We start from the raw sequence: 15,360 nt of genomic DNA on the forward strand, positions 1-15,360 counted from the left end.
GTGGCGAACGACCACCGAGTGGTATTTGGTTGTACGGGTCCTGGGGATTGACTCTCGAGAAATGAAGGGGAATTCTGGTCGGAAATCGATTCACATTTACCACTTGGGAATGGAGTTTTCCATCGACTTATATCCATTGTCTGCCTGTGGGTCGTTCTCTGGCCGTCGTCACGAGGGTAAGTGGGGGTTTCGCAGCCCCTTCCTCGGACGTACAAGCCAGCTGATCGGCAATTCCACAACATATATACATATATATATACATATATCTCTGGAGGTCAAGCTTCGGTGTCAATTCCATCTGGATGTCTTTCTCGGATAATCCACTCAAAAATTTCGTGGAACATGGCCCTCATTTTCGATTAGTTCAGCATGGCAAAGTTGACGATGACCAGGAGATCCAGAAGCGACTTCGCTATATCCAAACCTCAGGAAAACCTTGTTGCATATCGTAGTCGATGGCGAATCTGCTCCAGCCTCCATGACATACCGACATGCATGCATGGTCCGTCAAATGATTTTTCAACAAAGCCAAGTGAAGATCCGAGAGATAGAAGTTGCTCGCTACCAAAGGATTTTCAGATGACTCGTCTGGTCTTCGCTACAGTGGATAAATATTTATGATGGATGTTTGTTGGGATGGAACCTGGCTAAGCTTTGGTTTTAACTTTGTGATGGAAGCGTTCACGACTGATCGTGCGAAGGAACAACAACCGACCGTATCGTTGATCTTAACAGCGGTGACGGAATGAAAGGATTAGGTCTACAGTGTATATTTTCCAAGCAAGGGCACTACTGATGCGCTGGTGTATTGCAGGTAGAAAAAAGTAGCTTCAATCACCGGAATGATAACCATGGGGAAGAGAAAATCGGCCTTGTGCGACTGCGGAAACAGCACGAGAGGTGCAGAATCTGGTCCTGGGTCCTGGGAATGTCTCCTCGTAGAAACCCACACCCTGTTCAGCATACAGATAGTGGTTTGATCATGAGGGAAGGTTGTTCTGCCATCAACTATAGACGTTCAACTCATGGAAAATGGAGATTGAATGTATATGCTCGTGATGGCGTGTGCATTCATGCGAGAGAGAAGTTTCACCATCGAAACCTAGGACAGAAATCGAAAGGTCGTTCGTTGTATCCATTCACAAAATATCCCCGAGAGACGCCGTAGGCTCCCCATGAATCTTCCAACGCCATGTTATGTCTGCAATGCTTCGTATGTCATGCTGAACCTCTCGTAAGCTGGCATATCGGGCGAGGGAAGGGCAGCAACGAACTATCGAGGAAATCCGCCGCCATCAATAGCTCCAAGCACAACTCGGGAGGAATAGCCATGTCGGGCACATCCTCTCGATTGCGGTTCTTGTAGTTATAGTAGAAGTATTCAGCTACCTTTTCAAGAACGATGCCACTGTTGAACGAACCTGTTAATCGGTTGAGACTGAGGTGAAGAAATGTTTCTTGTTAAAGAAAAGAGAAACGACATGAGGAAAAAGAAATCGGCAAGATGCGAGAGATCGATTCAGCCTGCGAACACAGGGGTGGGGGGCAATGCCCATGGGAAGCAAGCTAGCCCGATGCCTTTGTTGCTGCCAATCAGCTCGCCGTCGGTCGAGGGCTTTCCGCATCACGGCAGCCCGTCGGTAGAGGTAGCGGCCGGTATGCCATTTGGTTCCACAGGAAGAGGCCAGCAAGTCTCATATCAAGTGTATTGAGAGAGGATCATCCAGCGTCCGTACTTTACTCCCGAAGGAAGAAAAAGGGTCTGTCTGCAATGGGCTCGATGTTGTAATCACAGACTGCTGCTCTCCCACGGCAAGACGGTCGGCGCGTTTCTCATTCCTTTCCGGGGCTTGTGTACAGTGGTATCCTCAGGAGGGGCTGAGCTGAGCTGAGCTGCGCTGAGCTAGGTGCGAGGTGTGTGAACGTACTTGATCTCTGCAAAGTAGCATCTCCCGTCGGTGGATTCCTTGAAGCTGCCTGAACGTCACAGGAGCAAGATCAGCATGGTAGTTTCCAGAAGGGAGAGCGGGAGAGGGGGAGAGAGGGAGTCGAATGTGAGAGACCGAGTGCTGTAGCTATTTGTACTGACTCTTGGGATCCAGCATCCTCTTGATGGCGCCGCTGGTACAAGCGGCCTCGCGCAGCAGCACGAACTCGAAGTTATCGCTGGATATGAGAGTGATATACTTGCTCAAGCCCTGGTTCTCGTTTGAGGAGGCCATGGCGGAAGGATGTGGGTGTGTGAGTGTGAGTGTGAGTGTGAGTGTGAGTGTGTGGGTGTTGGAGAAGGAGAAGAGGCTGAAGCGGTCGGAAAGCCCATCTATCAACTTAGGGGCTCGGGGGCTCGGGGGCTCAGCCTCCGAGACGATCACGCATTTACACATATCAGTCATTCATTTACGAACACGACGACGACCAGTCAGCATGGGCCCGGCATAAAGTACTACGACAACGCAGGTTACTGTTACCACCAAGTCGGCTCGGGTCGACTCCGTTCCATTTGATAGACTGTCAGCGCCTCAGCGCCTCATGCCTGCATGCATCGTCCCTTCAAAATTGCCTGCCATCCCAACCATCCCGACAACCCATCCTGACCCCGGACAACTCGGCCAGCCAGCGAGCCAGCCCAGAACTCCTTTCTACCTCCTCCTCCTCCTCCTCTCCTCCTCCTCCTCCTCTCCTCCTCTCCTCCTCTCCTCCTCCTCTCATTCACATCACCCAACCCAACCGCCACTCCTTTCTCGCCCATGGGCTGCGTGTGGATTCCATTTGCGACCTGCGTCCCTTTCAAACCATCCAACTAGTTCGTGATGGAAGTCGTGTTAAGTGCCGCCGGGCGCTTCTTCCTCCACATCTACAACACGCTCAAAAATAGGTGCGAAGAGCCGCCCCCAGTTCCATCAAGAGACAGTCTGATGGGAAACCCAAACCGACCCTGCTGCCGCCGCCGCGTGCTAACCCCCAGCCTCGCAGACATTCCTTTCTCGGGCTGCTAAGGCATATCCTTATTAATATGACCTTTATTCTCATATGGATCACAACTTTCAAAAATGGCATGGTCACTCTTCCTATGCGGGCCCGAGAGTTGTGGCTGACGCGCTGCTTGTAGCCTGGAGAATCGACTCGTCAATCCGACCGGATATCCATGTGAACGATCTCGAGCAGCTCGACCATACCATATTCGATATTACTCTCCTCGGCCTGCTGCTACAAAGCACCTTCTCAGTCGCCGGTTACTCGTGGATGTATGCGCTTACGCGGCGATCAAGACTGTCGCTCCTCGCCGCCACACCCCCTTTCACGCTCAACCTTCTTCATGCTGCGACGCATAACCTATGCGCGTCTCTCGATGTTTTTGTAGGTCGTCCTACGCATGTGGGAAATGCAACATACTAAGTGCGCAGGCCTGGCTATCCTACGGGGTAATCCACTTCATTTCCCCGTTTGCTGCCGCTTTCTGGCTCTGGCTCTTTGCCTCGCCTGGTGTCGTCTCGATATTCGCATGGTGCTTTGGAATACAGAACTGTCTGGGCATCATCACGCACCTCTCCCTGCCCACCGCGGCGCCCTGGTACGGAGACCAGTACGGATATCCCCTCCCTCCCGGAAATTACAGCATGCCAGGCTCAGCAGCGGGACTGGTCCGCGTGGATAAGGTATTGGGCACGCACATATACGCGAACGCATTCAAGGCATCGCCCCTCGTATTTGGCGCCTTCCCCTCTCTCCACGGAGCCTTCAGCTGCTGCTGCTTTCTGTTCATAGCTCGGTACTCTCGGAGAGGGGCTTACATGCTCGGATTCTACGTCCTGTGGCAGTGGTTCTCCACCATGTACCTGCGGCATCATTGGCGTATCGATCTTCTTGGTGGCCTCATATACTCTGCCGCTGCGTACTCGGTATTCTACAGGAGTTTGCAGCGCATCGATAAAGCGTACACGTTTGGCGTTAGTGGGGGTAATGGGTGGCAGCGACTATTTCACGGGACTCGGTTACAGTACTGGTTCGACAAGAAGCCCGAAACAGGCTACGAGACTGTGCGGCTCCATGATCATGGGGACGGGGAGTATGTGCAGATGAGCGTTGACGAGGCCGTTCGGGAGAACAGAGAAAGAGACTTGGAGTCGACGTGGGTAAACGATATGGGAGTAACGTGGAAGACCAAAGACCCCACTGAGAGATGAGACGGGGATTTGAAGCCTTGGATGCAATTTATTGTGGTGTGGTGTTCTGGGCGGTTGGGAGTCGAAGCCCCTAATACCCATGATTATACTTCGGGGCTTTGGATATGTGAATATGCAAAATATGAAGTTAGCTGAAAGAAGCATCTAATAACACCAACATTTTTTGACTTGTGTAAGCGACCAGTGACCGCCCACTGTACTAGGCTAGTGAAGCATGTCACTCACTCACTCACTTACTCACTCGCTTGGTTGATTTGTCGGTTATCCAACTGAACCCCTTTTTCCATAGCCGAGTAACGTGAGAGCTCGACTGCCCGAAAACCCCACGAGATTAAGTACCATCATCCTCTGTCTCTTTCATCAAGAAGATCAAAAATGCGTCCCGGTCTCCCCATTCCCCGATCTCTCGTCTACAGCGCCACAACACGACACGGCTTCCACTCCTCCCAATCGCTACAGCAACAAAAACAACCGCAACAACAAAAACAACAACAACAACAACACGTCCAAGGTACCCCTCGACCCTTGGCTACCCAAACGTCTCTCATCACCGGGGCCTCCCGCGGCATCGGCGCCGCCATCGCCCGCCGTTTCGCCTCCGAGGGCGTCCGCTGTATCCTCGCCGGACGCAACGAATGCCTGCTAGAGCAGGTGAAGGACGAACTGGACGAGCCACAGGGTGGCCACCGGGTTGTCGTTGGCGATGTTGCGGAGGGGGCGTTCTGGGAGGGGCTGAAGAGGGTACGTTGATTCATTCTCTTACTGTTGAATGGTGGAGGGGGACGGGGCTTGGTCTGGGAAAGGGGAAATGCGAAATGGGAAATGGGAATGGATATGGATATGGATGTGGGTGACGGGTGTGGTGTGGTATGGTATGGTATGGTAGGCTAATGGTGGAGGGCGAGCGGACGGAGTAGGAGAAGATCGATATCCTCGTTAATGCCGCGGGCATCACGCACTACTCGCCTCTCTTCGTGACCAGTACGCCGCTGCTTGAGAGCGTGATGCGCACGAATCTCATGGGGACCATGATGGGGTGTAGGGCGGTGGGGAAGGGGATGATGGCCAGGAAAGGAGGTGCGTATCATCATCATCATTATTGTCATCATCATTATCATTATTATCATCATTATCTCTTACCCCCCGACTTTTTTTTTTTTCTTTTTTTTTCTTTCTTCTTGTTCTTGTTGTTGTCTTCGTCCATCTCAACCCCAGTCAACGCACGCCTCTTTTCCTCTCTAGACGCCATATCTATCCAGGTAATGCCGCCACCGACACATACGACCATAGACTGAGGAGAATTGGGCATCCCGTTCGCTCTGCCATACACAAGCCTCAGATCGGCGGATTAGTAGTTGGGTGGGTGACCACCAGCGAATCCCCGCTGTTGTATGTTTTGGCTTTTTGTTCCTTTTTTCTTCTTCATCTTCTTCCTCTTCCCTCTCTTTTTACACTTGCTTGCTTGCTTGCTTGTATATCTATTTCTGTTAGCCACCCACCACCTCAACCAAAGCAATACTTCCTCGGAGCAAGAGTTGGATGGATGGGTTAGACAAATGGCTGACGGGAAGCACACAGGCTGTATCATCAACGTGGCATCACTTTTGGGCATCAAAGGGGGCAAGGGCAGTTCTGCATACGCGGCAAGCAAAGCCGGGGTTGTCGGTACGTCTTCGTTCCTCAGATCAAGCATCAGAGAGACTCGTTATTCCGACGTGCCCTGCTAAGACATCCCCATTCTCATCCCCAGGCTTGACACGAGCATTGGCAGCCGAGCTAGGCGAGAAGAACGTCCGTGTGAACGTCATCCTCCCCGGCTACATCGAGACGGACATGACAGATGGTAAGTGTATCTACAAATTTTGCATTCGTTGCCTTCGTGCTGTCGGGATATAACCCAACCCTTCTACCCGCTTGTTTGCCCCGAGAGTCTATTTCTAATCTACATTACAATGCGTAGCCATGACCCCAATGGCTCGATCAGATGCCCAAAACTCCATTCCCTTGAGACGTTTCGGAAAAGTCGCCGAAATCGCCGATGCCGCCGTCTTCCTGGCTACGAACCAATATGCAAATAACTGTGTGCTGAATCTTGATGGTGGATTGAGCGCCGTATGACTTGCCACCATCCTGTTCGATCCAGATGTTTTTGGCGTAAGATGGCGACAAGATGTGTTGAGAGAAAGAAGAGAATTAGTCGTCATCGATCAAGATGGAACCGTCGGCATCATCGAGAACAATGACGGTGTCCGTGGCCGTAGGGATCTGCTTGGACTTCTTGCCGCTCGGTGGATCTTCACCCAGGGCTTCTGAAGCAGTTCTCTTGACCCCTGCGGAGAAGGTGGGCAAATCGCCGTTGGCCTTGGGACCTGTGGGACCTGAAACATTCGTGGCTTCGGCAGCGCTGGCGGGCGAGGTCTTCGGCTTTCGTGGGATGGAGGAAGAAGGCCCGTCGCCATTGACGACCTGAATGTCAAGGCTCTTGATTGGCTTCTTTTCCAGAGTAGGGCTATGATAAGGTTAGTCTAGGGTGGCTTGAATGCTCAGAAGTTACATACGTTTCTTGGACATTAAGAACGAGGTTGACCCGGGGGTTGTCCTCGTCCTCGTCGATGACCGTGAGGAAGCTGTCGCTCTTGATGCCTGTGTCGTAAATTAGCCAGGATTGGTTGCGTGGCGTGACACAAATAGCACGTACCGAGATCACTGAGCTTCTTGGATAAGTTGTCTGTCTCCTCCACATCGTAGAGTAGATCAGCACCGTGGTTAACTACGATTTCCTCGCCGTAACCAAGCTCCAACCGCAGGAAGTCTTCGACAAGGTCGTTGAGAGTAGCTCGGGACATGTCAACAAGGAGGCGAGTCTGAGCTACACTGCAGACCGGACAGTCAAGATTGGGAGTACGGATTCGATCAGAGGCAAGCAGTCTCTCTTGTGCAAATGGTGAAAGGTAGACCTGGAACAGATTAGACGGAGGAGCGGTCGGTGTCTCGTAAACTGCTACTCACTTCTTTTGCGGTAGTGTAATCGCCTCTCAGAACTTTATACGACTCAAGTACACAAAGTCCGGCTACGATAGCATTGGTTGTTGCAATTGCCGGGATGATGTTTCCGGCCATTTGCTTGATGTCAAAGCGGGATTTGGTCTCGATTCCGAAAATTATCGAGCGCAGATTCGCACCAGCGGTAACAAAATCGAGAGTATCATCGTCGTCCTTGTCAAACGTGATTACTGGTTCAGCCGAACCCGGACCGGTAGAACTTCTCATGTCTGCCATTCTCCTGCTTAGACGCTCCAGACTGCAAGAGTTAGTATAGTTTTGCAAGGCCGAGGCGAAACTTGCCTATCCTTGAACACCATCACGTTCTCTTCAAGGGTCCAGATCTTCTGCCCATCATCCAGTATCTGTTCCTTTCTGGCCTCCGCCTCCGTCGCCTTCCCGAGAACTGAAGCATAATCAACAGGCTCCGGGGGCCTTCTTGTCTTCCACATCTCCTTCATCGAGCGCAAGCGGACAATGTCATCCTTGTAGACCTTGTCAAAGAGCAGTTGTGGAAACGATTCGGTGCCCATAGCCTCCCTAATCTTCTTGAGTGCTTGTGCCTCTTGACGTAGCTTTTCAATTTCCTTGGCTAATTTGGTCAGTTGGTAACTTGACGCTGGGCCGAGGCTACGGACCATTTTCACTGTCTTCGGAATGATCCATTTCGGGGGATTCATCCTCACTGGCTCCAAATATCTCACTGCCAAGATTTCAGTCTTCCAGTTATCCAATCCGGCACAAGTAACATACCTTAACAGATAGCTTTTGCCCCAGACAATACAGTGTATAGGCTGGCTAGGTGTACTTCTAATCGTGCAAACCGGGAAACTTTTCGGTGTCTCTTTCGGTGTACAGTCGTAGCATGCCGTGACGCCCTTCTTGATGACCTGAATCTGACCATTGAAGCCTGTGGTGCCGCTCTCAATGAGGGGGATATCCGCCGCAAGGCACATCTTGTTGACATGTCTCCGAGCATCCAGATTGTCCAGCGCGTTGAAGACCATCGCAAAGCCCTTGAACCAATCCACGTTGAATTGCGCATCTTTGATGTTTGCGAAATGAGCCTCGAGCTTCACACTGGGATTGAACTTATGCGCCGCATCCTTCGCAACCTATTCGTCTGTCAGCACACTGATCCTCCGACCTGTCCGTATAACCCACCAAAGCCTTCGATTTCTTGATATGTTCATGCCTAAAGAGGAATTGTCGGTTGAGGTTGCTCAAATCGATGGTATCGAGATCTACGATGTGGATTTCGCCGAAGCCAGAGAGGACAAGGTTCTTGAGTAGTTCGCAGCCAATCCCTCCTGCGCCCACCATCAGGATCTTGGCCTATTGAGAAATGTTAGCCTTAATTTCCCACTTCGCGGGGCGCATCGGTGGCGCATCGGCGGAGACAGCAAGAAGGCCTGTCCATTGACTCCGCAGACCAGAGGTTTGCTTCGTAGAGTAAAAGAGCGAGAACCCGAGCAGACCAACGCCATTTTTAAGTCGAGAGGCCTCTGGGGCGGAAGAGGAGAGAGAATCGGGGATCGCAGTCTGTGCAAGTTTCTCACCTCCTTCACCATTGTATTCAAGGGGATACCCAGCGACTGGGCATTGAAGTGATCGCGCTTCAATGCTGGCGCCATCCTGCTTGAGTTCCGCAGGCGCACCTGCGCTGTAGACACGCAACTGAACGTCTGGAGGTCAGGATGTCTGGAAGTCGAGAGAGGTGGGGTTGTTGTTGTTGTCGGAGAGGAAAAGCGAGCAAGTAAGTAAGAGAGTATTGGGCCGTTTGCGCCTCGGGTCATGCACGAAACGAACTCCGATGTTTTTGCTTGGCGCGGCTAGACGCGATCGTTTAAGGTATTCACAAGTATTGTGTCACGTGATGTTAAAAGGCTGATGAGCGACGTCGATAACATTCTCTACGTCTTTACGGCTCGCCACCATGTCTGACGATGAGCCGGATCATGATCTCCTGGACTTCCTCCGCCAACATTTCCAAAAGACCTCGCTAGCTCCAGCCGTTCCCGAGACCCGGGTTTTGGAAGGAGCCGAATATGTCTATGACAATTCCATCGATGTAGCCATCGACTACCAGTCTACGAAAGCTACCGCCGCCATGATCCACGAGCAGATGCAGAAGAGAGAGTACTCAGCCAAAACATGGTCATCACATGAGCTTCACCCGAAAGCCAAGGATGAAAGTACCGTGGCGTTCATCTTCACCATGGATCTGTTGAACTTCTCGTTCTGGTCTGAGAAGGATGATGGAGAGCGTTTTGCTATCGAGTATAAGGGGAAAAGGTGGACAGGCTATTGGAGTCTGGTTGCTGCTCTTCAGAGAGCGCTGGAAGAGGGTCGGTGCATGGCAACACTCCGGCTTTGGATTGGAAGCTTATTCTGTGTGCAGATATCCCAATAACGTCTTCTGATTTTTGGCAAAATGAGGACGAATGTAAGCGGCTCTCATTTTCAGCGTGAAATTTCCTGGCAGCTTAGCTCTCCTTTCTTTTCAGGTCTTGCAAAGGCGTCCACGTCAAGGCAGCAAGGGTAGCACACGCGTTTCATTTTCTCCTGTTGTGTATATGATGGATACATAAAGGCCGATAATCTCTTTATCCGAAATACAGCTATTATAGCTGACCAGACCCAGGCACAGAAGAGGTCCTTCGGCACGTCTTCAGAAGCGCAACCGAGGAAGAAATTCCGCTCTTCCAAGAACGGATGGCTTGCCTGCGAGAGGCCGGCCAGGTCCTCTACGAAGTCCTTCTCCCCGTATCCTCTCCTCTCCTAACCTACTGACGCCGTGTCAGAAATACCAATGCAGCTTCACAAACTGCATCGCAGCCGCCAACAACTCAGCTGCCGCTCTGGTCAACCTCCTCGCAGAGAACTTCCCCTGCTTCAACGACGTTGTCCAATTCGAGAATCGCAAGAGCGTGCGTATCCTCAAGCGCGCCCAGATTTGCGTTGCAGACCTCTGGGCCGCGTTTGAAGGAGAAAGCTTAGGCGGCTTCATTGATATTGACAAGATCACTATGTTTGCAGATTATCGCGTGCCGCAGATCCTGAATACGCTGGGTTGTCTGTGGTATAGCCCGCTCTTAGACCATGCGGTGAGGCAGAAGAAGATTATTGAGAGTGGACATACTTGGGAGATTCAGATGAGAGGTAGGCTTTCTCCACTTGCTCTGAAAAATGACGGGAAGAAGAAGAGCTGATGGTTCCAGGCTGTAGTATTTGGTGCGTCGAGTTGATCCGGAGAGAAATCCTCAGAAACCACCCGGAGGCGAAGATCAACGCGGTCTTGATAGATTTCTTCCTGTACGATACAATGAAAGAGCGCGAGGGAGCTGGAAAGGACGAAATTCCCCACCACAGAACCCGCAGTATATGGTACTGAGAGCTGGTAGACCAAAGAGATCTAGGAAAGTATGGCCAACATGCTTGTCACTGAAGCGAGGCTAAGCATGATTCATGTGTGCTGAAATCTTTCGGATCAGCTCGTATCTTCCTCTTCACTACTGGTATCAACGGTACGTGCAGAACCACAATGCCTAGCTTCATCCACCCATACCAAATGCCTCCCAGCGACTCCAATAACACCGAAATTGTAACACCTCTATACCTGGTACGCGTCGCTGTATGTTATGTATACACATTTCTCCTCGCAGATGTACAAGGTAACACCTCTATCACGAATTAACAACAGCTTGCGGCCTCGGCGCCTCTTCCTCGATACATGCCATCACTTTAGTATGCTCTATTTGGCTGCTTCATTGGGTCATACTATCAGCCCATGGCAAGGCTGTAGTGGATACCGTGATGCCTTCGACTTCCATTTTGGCTTTCTTCTTCCTCATCTTCCACTTCTTCTTCGTCTTGACATCTGGTAGATTTTGAAGAACATGAAGCTTGCCGAAGAAATTCAACCGTACGCCCATCCATGACCTCAGCTCTTTAAGTAATGTGTCGAAGATTTCCTTTCTTTCCACGGAGAGCTCAGGGCTCATTATCGAAAGTAACTCGTCCTCGATCAGGGTGGTCTGCCAACACCGACGGTCAACACGATCTTCCAAGGTTAAGAGCCGTCTCCACCGGCTTGTAGAATCTATTTCGGTTCGCAGAAATTCCCGGTCAAGCACTTCCGCAGCGAAGTCCTCGAAGAGCTGCAGAGCTTGGTCAATATCGGGTGACCCTTGAGACTGGACTTCCTGCTGGAGCCCGGGTTCTATCATGCCACACAGCGATGTATTTTCGTTCTGGATGGCAGGTTCCACTGTCGCATCTGGCGCGATCAGGCCTAGGGATTGGCTCAACGAGAACGTGAGTTCGGAGATGCGCTCAACAGCATCTTTGATATCTTCCACTTCCATGAAATGGAGCATGTCCTGCAGGGCATCCCAAGAATGTTTTATGGGTAGATCGTATGGCGACTTGAGAGTGATGTCAATGCCACACATCAACAAGAGTTGGCGAAGTAGATGGCGAAGTTGTTCCGTGTAGACTGTCGCGATGAAACCTACACCATCCCACCACAGTCTTATAAAGACTCGAATCAATTGCAAGCCAGAACTAAAGTTCAATTGCTCTAAGCAAGCGGTGATGACAACAACAAGGCTTTCATGATGAACCACGTGTCCTGCCCGGAAGGATGCTCTGATCACACGAACTGCTCCTTGTGGGCCTAGGAATTTCAAGTTACCTAGAATCAGACTATCGAATATAGGTGCATCTCGAGGCAGTTTCTGATGCATGGATCCATTACGATGAATAGTCTTCGTCTTTGTAACCCATTCCTCATGTTCTGGCCAATGCAAAGTTTCCCTGTCTCGATGCTTGACGAGCATATCAGGGCGTGACCTAAACTCCGCCGACTTTCGGCAACCCCTCATGCGCTGCACAATCGACCGATAGCCCCAAGCATCCCCTTTCCCTTTTTTTCCTTTGAAACGGTAGTGATCAAGCATCAACTTTGCTGTAACCTTAGTAGGCTTATGCTTTGTATCGTGCACGAAATGATTGACGACAATCTGAGAGAGTTGTGGTTGCTTCAGTCGAATCAACTCGGCCAGAAAGACATTGAGATTGGTGGTACAAGGCGGAGCTCTGGCTACCAGTAAGTTGTAGGAGACTTTCGTCAGCATAAGATTTATACTTGGCCGGTCGTCAGCCGTTGCTTTGCGGCAGAGAGCTTGAATGGATCGGGAAAGAGCCTCTCGCTGGTCAGTGATCTCATGTATATCGTTCCACTCGTATAGAGGCAGATTGGTGTTTCCGTCCATCAAGGATTGTATCAAGGCCCTCATCTGTACCATCTCTTGTTGGATTTCGACGGGCGCGGGCAGAGGGTTATCCGAGAACAGCTTTGACTCATCAAGTAATCGGTCCACGAGGCGAGCCATTGATTCCTCCTGCCGTTCCAAATGTAATTGCTTTTTTGGCTGCCGAGTGAACAATTCTGGATCAAAGGCTTCTTCCACATATTCCGGGTTGCTCTGCAATTGGTAGCTTTGTTGTTTTAATCTGTAGTCAATGAGCGTGTCTAGCCCATCTCCGACTGGCACTGGATAGAAATGATGCATATTCGGTTTGTGGTGGAATTTCCGTTTCTCAGGCTTCCTTGTTTGGGTCGGGGTTTGAATGGTGGACTCTTGAGGTTTCCAAGCCTTAGCTTCAGCAATTACACGATCCCATTCCCTCAATTTCTCCTCCTTGACCTTCATATCGGCCACTGCCGCCGTCGCCAATATAGTTGAATAGCATGCGGTGAAAACATCGCTAGGTTTTATCCGTCGTCTGCTAGCTGCAGTCGTGGTTCGCCGGGCAATGTTCGTTGCTGTATGGAAACATGACCGGCAGCTACAAGATGACCTGGCCTGCGCAGTGCGAGACCAAAAGGCGTGCATCATCGGACCATTCTGGAGCTGGGGAGATCCGATTCGAGGTCGATTGAAGTTTGAGGTGCTTCCCGGGCCTGGTGGGAGCGTTGGGTCGAGTGTGTCCGCGTGGAGAAAAGGTGAAGTTGGAATTGCAGTGGAGCTGATCCAATTCGATCATCGGAGGATCTATTTTGCGCGCGTGTAGGACGCGGTTATGAATCGCCCGCTGCTTTTAAACAAGCGACCCATTTCCCCTCCACCCCTCCACCCCACTACCCACCTACCTTATTCATACATATCGTACATCATTCCACCGAAACCTCACTCACTCGAGCTCCTTTTCTCTGTTGAAGAGTGCCAAAAGCACAATCACCGGCAAATATGATGATCCTGACTCTTACCGCCGACTTATCGGGGTAGGAGCTGTAAAATAAATGTATTCTGGAGCTCATGCTAACCGGGATCAGAGTAACTGACTTGAGGCCGGACGACACGCCCGAGAACCCCTTTTGGTACACTTTCAAAGTCCAGTGCACTTCTTGCCGAGAAATTCACCCGAATTTCATAAATGTCAGCCGTTTTGTAAGTACCACGAGCACCCTTTGCATGCATGGCATTTCGTGTTGGGGGCTTGGCTGATCTCTCGACAGGAAGCGAATGATATGAGCGGCAGCCGAGGAGAAGCCAACTTTGTATGGAAATGCAAATCATGCAAGGTCTGTGATATGAATAAGACATTACACCGTTTTCAGGCCACACGGATTAACAGGATCGTATCCTAGAGAGAATCCTCCGCCACGATCACAGACCCGCCGATCTCCTACCAGCAAGGTTCTCCACCGACACGCCAAAAGGTCATCCAGTTTGACACTCGGGGACTAGAGTTTGTCGAGTTCAAGCCCGAGGTGTGTCTCTCTTGACGGGCGGAATCACCCTTACCTTACTGAGCAAATCGATCACAGGGAGAGTGGCTGGCCACAGGCCTCGAGTCGGGCACCAAATTCGCGGGTATTGAGCTTGATGATGGAGAGTGGTATGAGTATGATGACAAAGCGGGAGAGGAAGTCAGCATCAAGGATTTGAAGTGGGAGATCAGAAGAACCTGAGTAATCAAGAACTGTCCTGAAGAGGGTTCAAATAAAATATCTGCGGTCTTTTGTCGTGCTTACTGGGAGTATCGATATCTCTGGGACCATAAGGTGGAGCTGGGGATGGTACAACGTTCTCCCAAAACACTTTTGAATATCGCAGTGTACATTTCGTTGTGAAATTATCAAAGATGTGAGGTATTGAATATTTATTTATCAAACACTAAAGTGACGCCATTATGAGTTGTGACGGTTATCAAAAATGGTCAGTCAGCCTTCCTTGTATTACCAACCTCGCTAAAATCTTGCCCCCAAAAGCGGCACCGTCGATTTTATAACTCTGGACATATAGCTCCCAGAACGCCCTCGACATCATCTTCGCCCGCGCCTCACTCAAGCACCCTCTCCACCCTTCTAAGAAATGAGTGTGAGTCTCCCCAACCTCAAATCCCCCCTCAACCCCCCCTCAGGAAAACAATAATCTCACAAGTATCTTCTAGTTCGTACCCATCAACCCGCGGCCCATGCTGCAAAACCTGTACGTCGAGACCTCCCCCAAACGCGCGCCCTCGCGGCATTTGATCATGCCCCCGTCATCCTGCGTTCGCGAAGCATCTACTTACTGACTCTGGTCTGCTGTGCAAAGCGTCAACGAGGAAGTCGTCATCCGTCTCAAATGGGGGCAGACCGAGTACAAGGGCCGCTTGGTTAGCATCGACAGCTACATGAACATCCAGCTGTCGGGCGCGGAAGAGTGGATCGATCAAGAGATGACCAGTGTCTTGGGCCAGGTGCTGATACGGTATGTTTGTGTTGTCCATGTCTGGTTAGTTGTGAAGTATAATCGAGACGATGCGCCGGGATAGAGGGGTCCTGAGAAGAGAGAGAGAGAGAGAGAGAGAGAGAGAGAGAGAAGGAAGGAAGGAAGCAAGGAACGCTGACTGTGTCGCGCAGATGCAATAATGTCCTGTGGATTCAAGGCGCGAATCAGAATAACGGGAATGGGGATACGAAGATGGAAGGATGAAGATGCAGTCGCGACAGCGGGGGGCCCTAATGTAGAATCGAGGAAAATGCTGGTCAGTGTGGGGGATGACGGATATTGGCACAGCGGACGAGCATATGGGGTGGGGTACAGGGACTCGGATTTCAAGCAAAAGTTTCACTTCGACG

The 15,360-nt window shown here is 50.9% G+C and overlaps 8 protein-coding genes across 8 annotated transcripts; 5 read left to right on the forward strand and 3 right to left on the reverse strand.

Moving 5' to 3' along the window:
• Positions 1–1,218: 1,218 nt before the first annotated feature.
• L3040_000204 (uncharacterized protein) lies at positions 1,219–2,222 on the reverse strand (the record flags this gene model as incomplete). The annotated part of the gene is made up of 4 exons (XM_066155055.1): positions 1,219–1,223; positions 1,275–1,408; positions 1,929–1,977; positions 2,090–2,222. The coding sequence occupies 4 exons, from the start codon at positions 2,220–2,222 to the stop codon at positions 1,219–1,221; spliced, it is 321 nt and encodes a 106-aa protein (XP_066013116.1).
• A 588-nt stretch (positions 2,223–2,810) lies between these two features.
• L3040_000205 (uncharacterized protein) lies at positions 2,811–4,184 on the forward strand (the record flags this gene model as incomplete). The annotated part of the gene is made up of 4 exons (XM_066155056.1): positions 2,811–2,875; positions 2,974–3,053; positions 3,110–3,357; positions 3,405–4,184. The coding sequence occupies 4 exons, from the start codon at positions 2,811–2,813 to the stop codon at positions 4,182–4,184; spliced, it is 1,173 nt and encodes a 390-aa protein (XP_066013117.1).
• A 375-nt stretch (positions 4,185–4,559) lies between these two features.
• L3040_000206 (uncharacterized protein) lies at positions 4,560–6,302 on the forward strand (the record flags this gene model as incomplete). The annotated part of the gene is made up of 5 exons (XM_007295231.1): positions 4,560–4,925; positions 5,102–5,261; positions 5,763–5,849; positions 5,935–6,027; positions 6,145–6,302. 5 exons carry the CDS (start codon positions 4,560–4,562, stop codon positions 6,300–6,302), a joined length of 864 nt encoding a protein of 287 aa, XP_007295293.1.
• Positions 6,303–6,377: 75 nt separating this feature from the next.
• L3040_000207 (uncharacterized protein) lies at positions 6,378–8,860 on the reverse strand (the record flags this gene model as incomplete). The annotated part of the gene is made up of 9 exons (XM_066155057.1): positions 6,378–6,693; positions 6,743–6,827; positions 6,883–7,141; positions 7,194–7,485; positions 7,530–7,818; positions 7,865–7,929; positions 7,980–8,341; positions 8,391–8,561; positions 8,786–8,860. The coding sequence occupies 9 exons, from the start codon at positions 8,858–8,860 to the stop codon at positions 6,378–6,380; spliced, it is 1,914 nt and encodes a 637-aa protein (XP_066013118.1).
• Positions 8,861–9,162: 302 nt separating this feature from the next.
• Positions 9,163–10,620, forward strand: L3040_000208 (uncharacterized protein; the record flags this gene model as incomplete). Its single annotated transcript, XM_007295233.1, has 5 exons — positions 9,163–9,574; positions 9,628–9,672; positions 9,871–9,980; positions 10,031–10,388; positions 10,448–10,620. The coding sequence occupies 5 exons, from the start codon at positions 9,163–9,165 to the stop codon at positions 10,618–10,620; spliced, it is 1,098 nt and encodes a 365-aa protein (XP_007295295.1).
• Positions 10,621–10,993: 373 nt separating this feature from the next.
• Positions 10,994–12,943, reverse strand: L3040_000209 (uncharacterized protein; the record flags this gene model as incomplete). The annotated part of the gene is made up of 1 exon (XM_007295234.1): positions 10,994–12,943. One exon carries the CDS (start codon positions 12,941–12,943, stop codon positions 10,994–10,996), a length of 1,950 nt encoding a protein of 649 aa, XP_007295296.1.
• Positions 12,944–13,480: 537 nt separating this feature from the next.
• Positions 13,481–14,205, forward strand: L3040_000210 (uncharacterized protein; the record flags this gene model as incomplete). The annotated part of the gene is made up of 5 exons (XM_007295235.1): positions 13,481–13,515; positions 13,567–13,681; positions 13,750–13,815; positions 13,882–14,004; positions 14,062–14,205. 5 exons carry the CDS (start codon positions 13,481–13,483, stop codon positions 14,203–14,205), a joined length of 483 nt encoding a protein of 160 aa, XP_007295297.1.
• A 403-nt stretch (positions 14,206–14,608) lies between these two features.
• Positions 14,609–15,214, forward strand: L3040_000211 (uncharacterized protein; the record flags this gene model as incomplete). Its single annotated transcript, XM_007295236.2, has 4 exons — positions 14,609–14,614; positions 14,688–14,725; positions 14,834–14,989; positions 15,142–15,214. 4 exons carry the CDS (start codon positions 14,609–14,611, stop codon positions 15,212–15,214), a joined length of 273 nt encoding a protein of 90 aa, XP_007295298.2.
• Positions 15,215–15,360: the final 146 nt, after the last annotated feature.

This window comes from Drepanopeziza brunnea (assembly GCF_022702325.1).
Source record: "Drepanopeziza brunnea f. sp. 'multigermtubi' strain 214-2 chromosome Unknown ctg1, whole genome shotgun sequence".
Taxonomy (NCBI): domain Eukaryota; kingdom Fungi; phylum Ascomycota; class Leotiomycetes; order Helotiales; family Drepanopezizaceae; genus Drepanopeziza; species Drepanopeziza brunnea.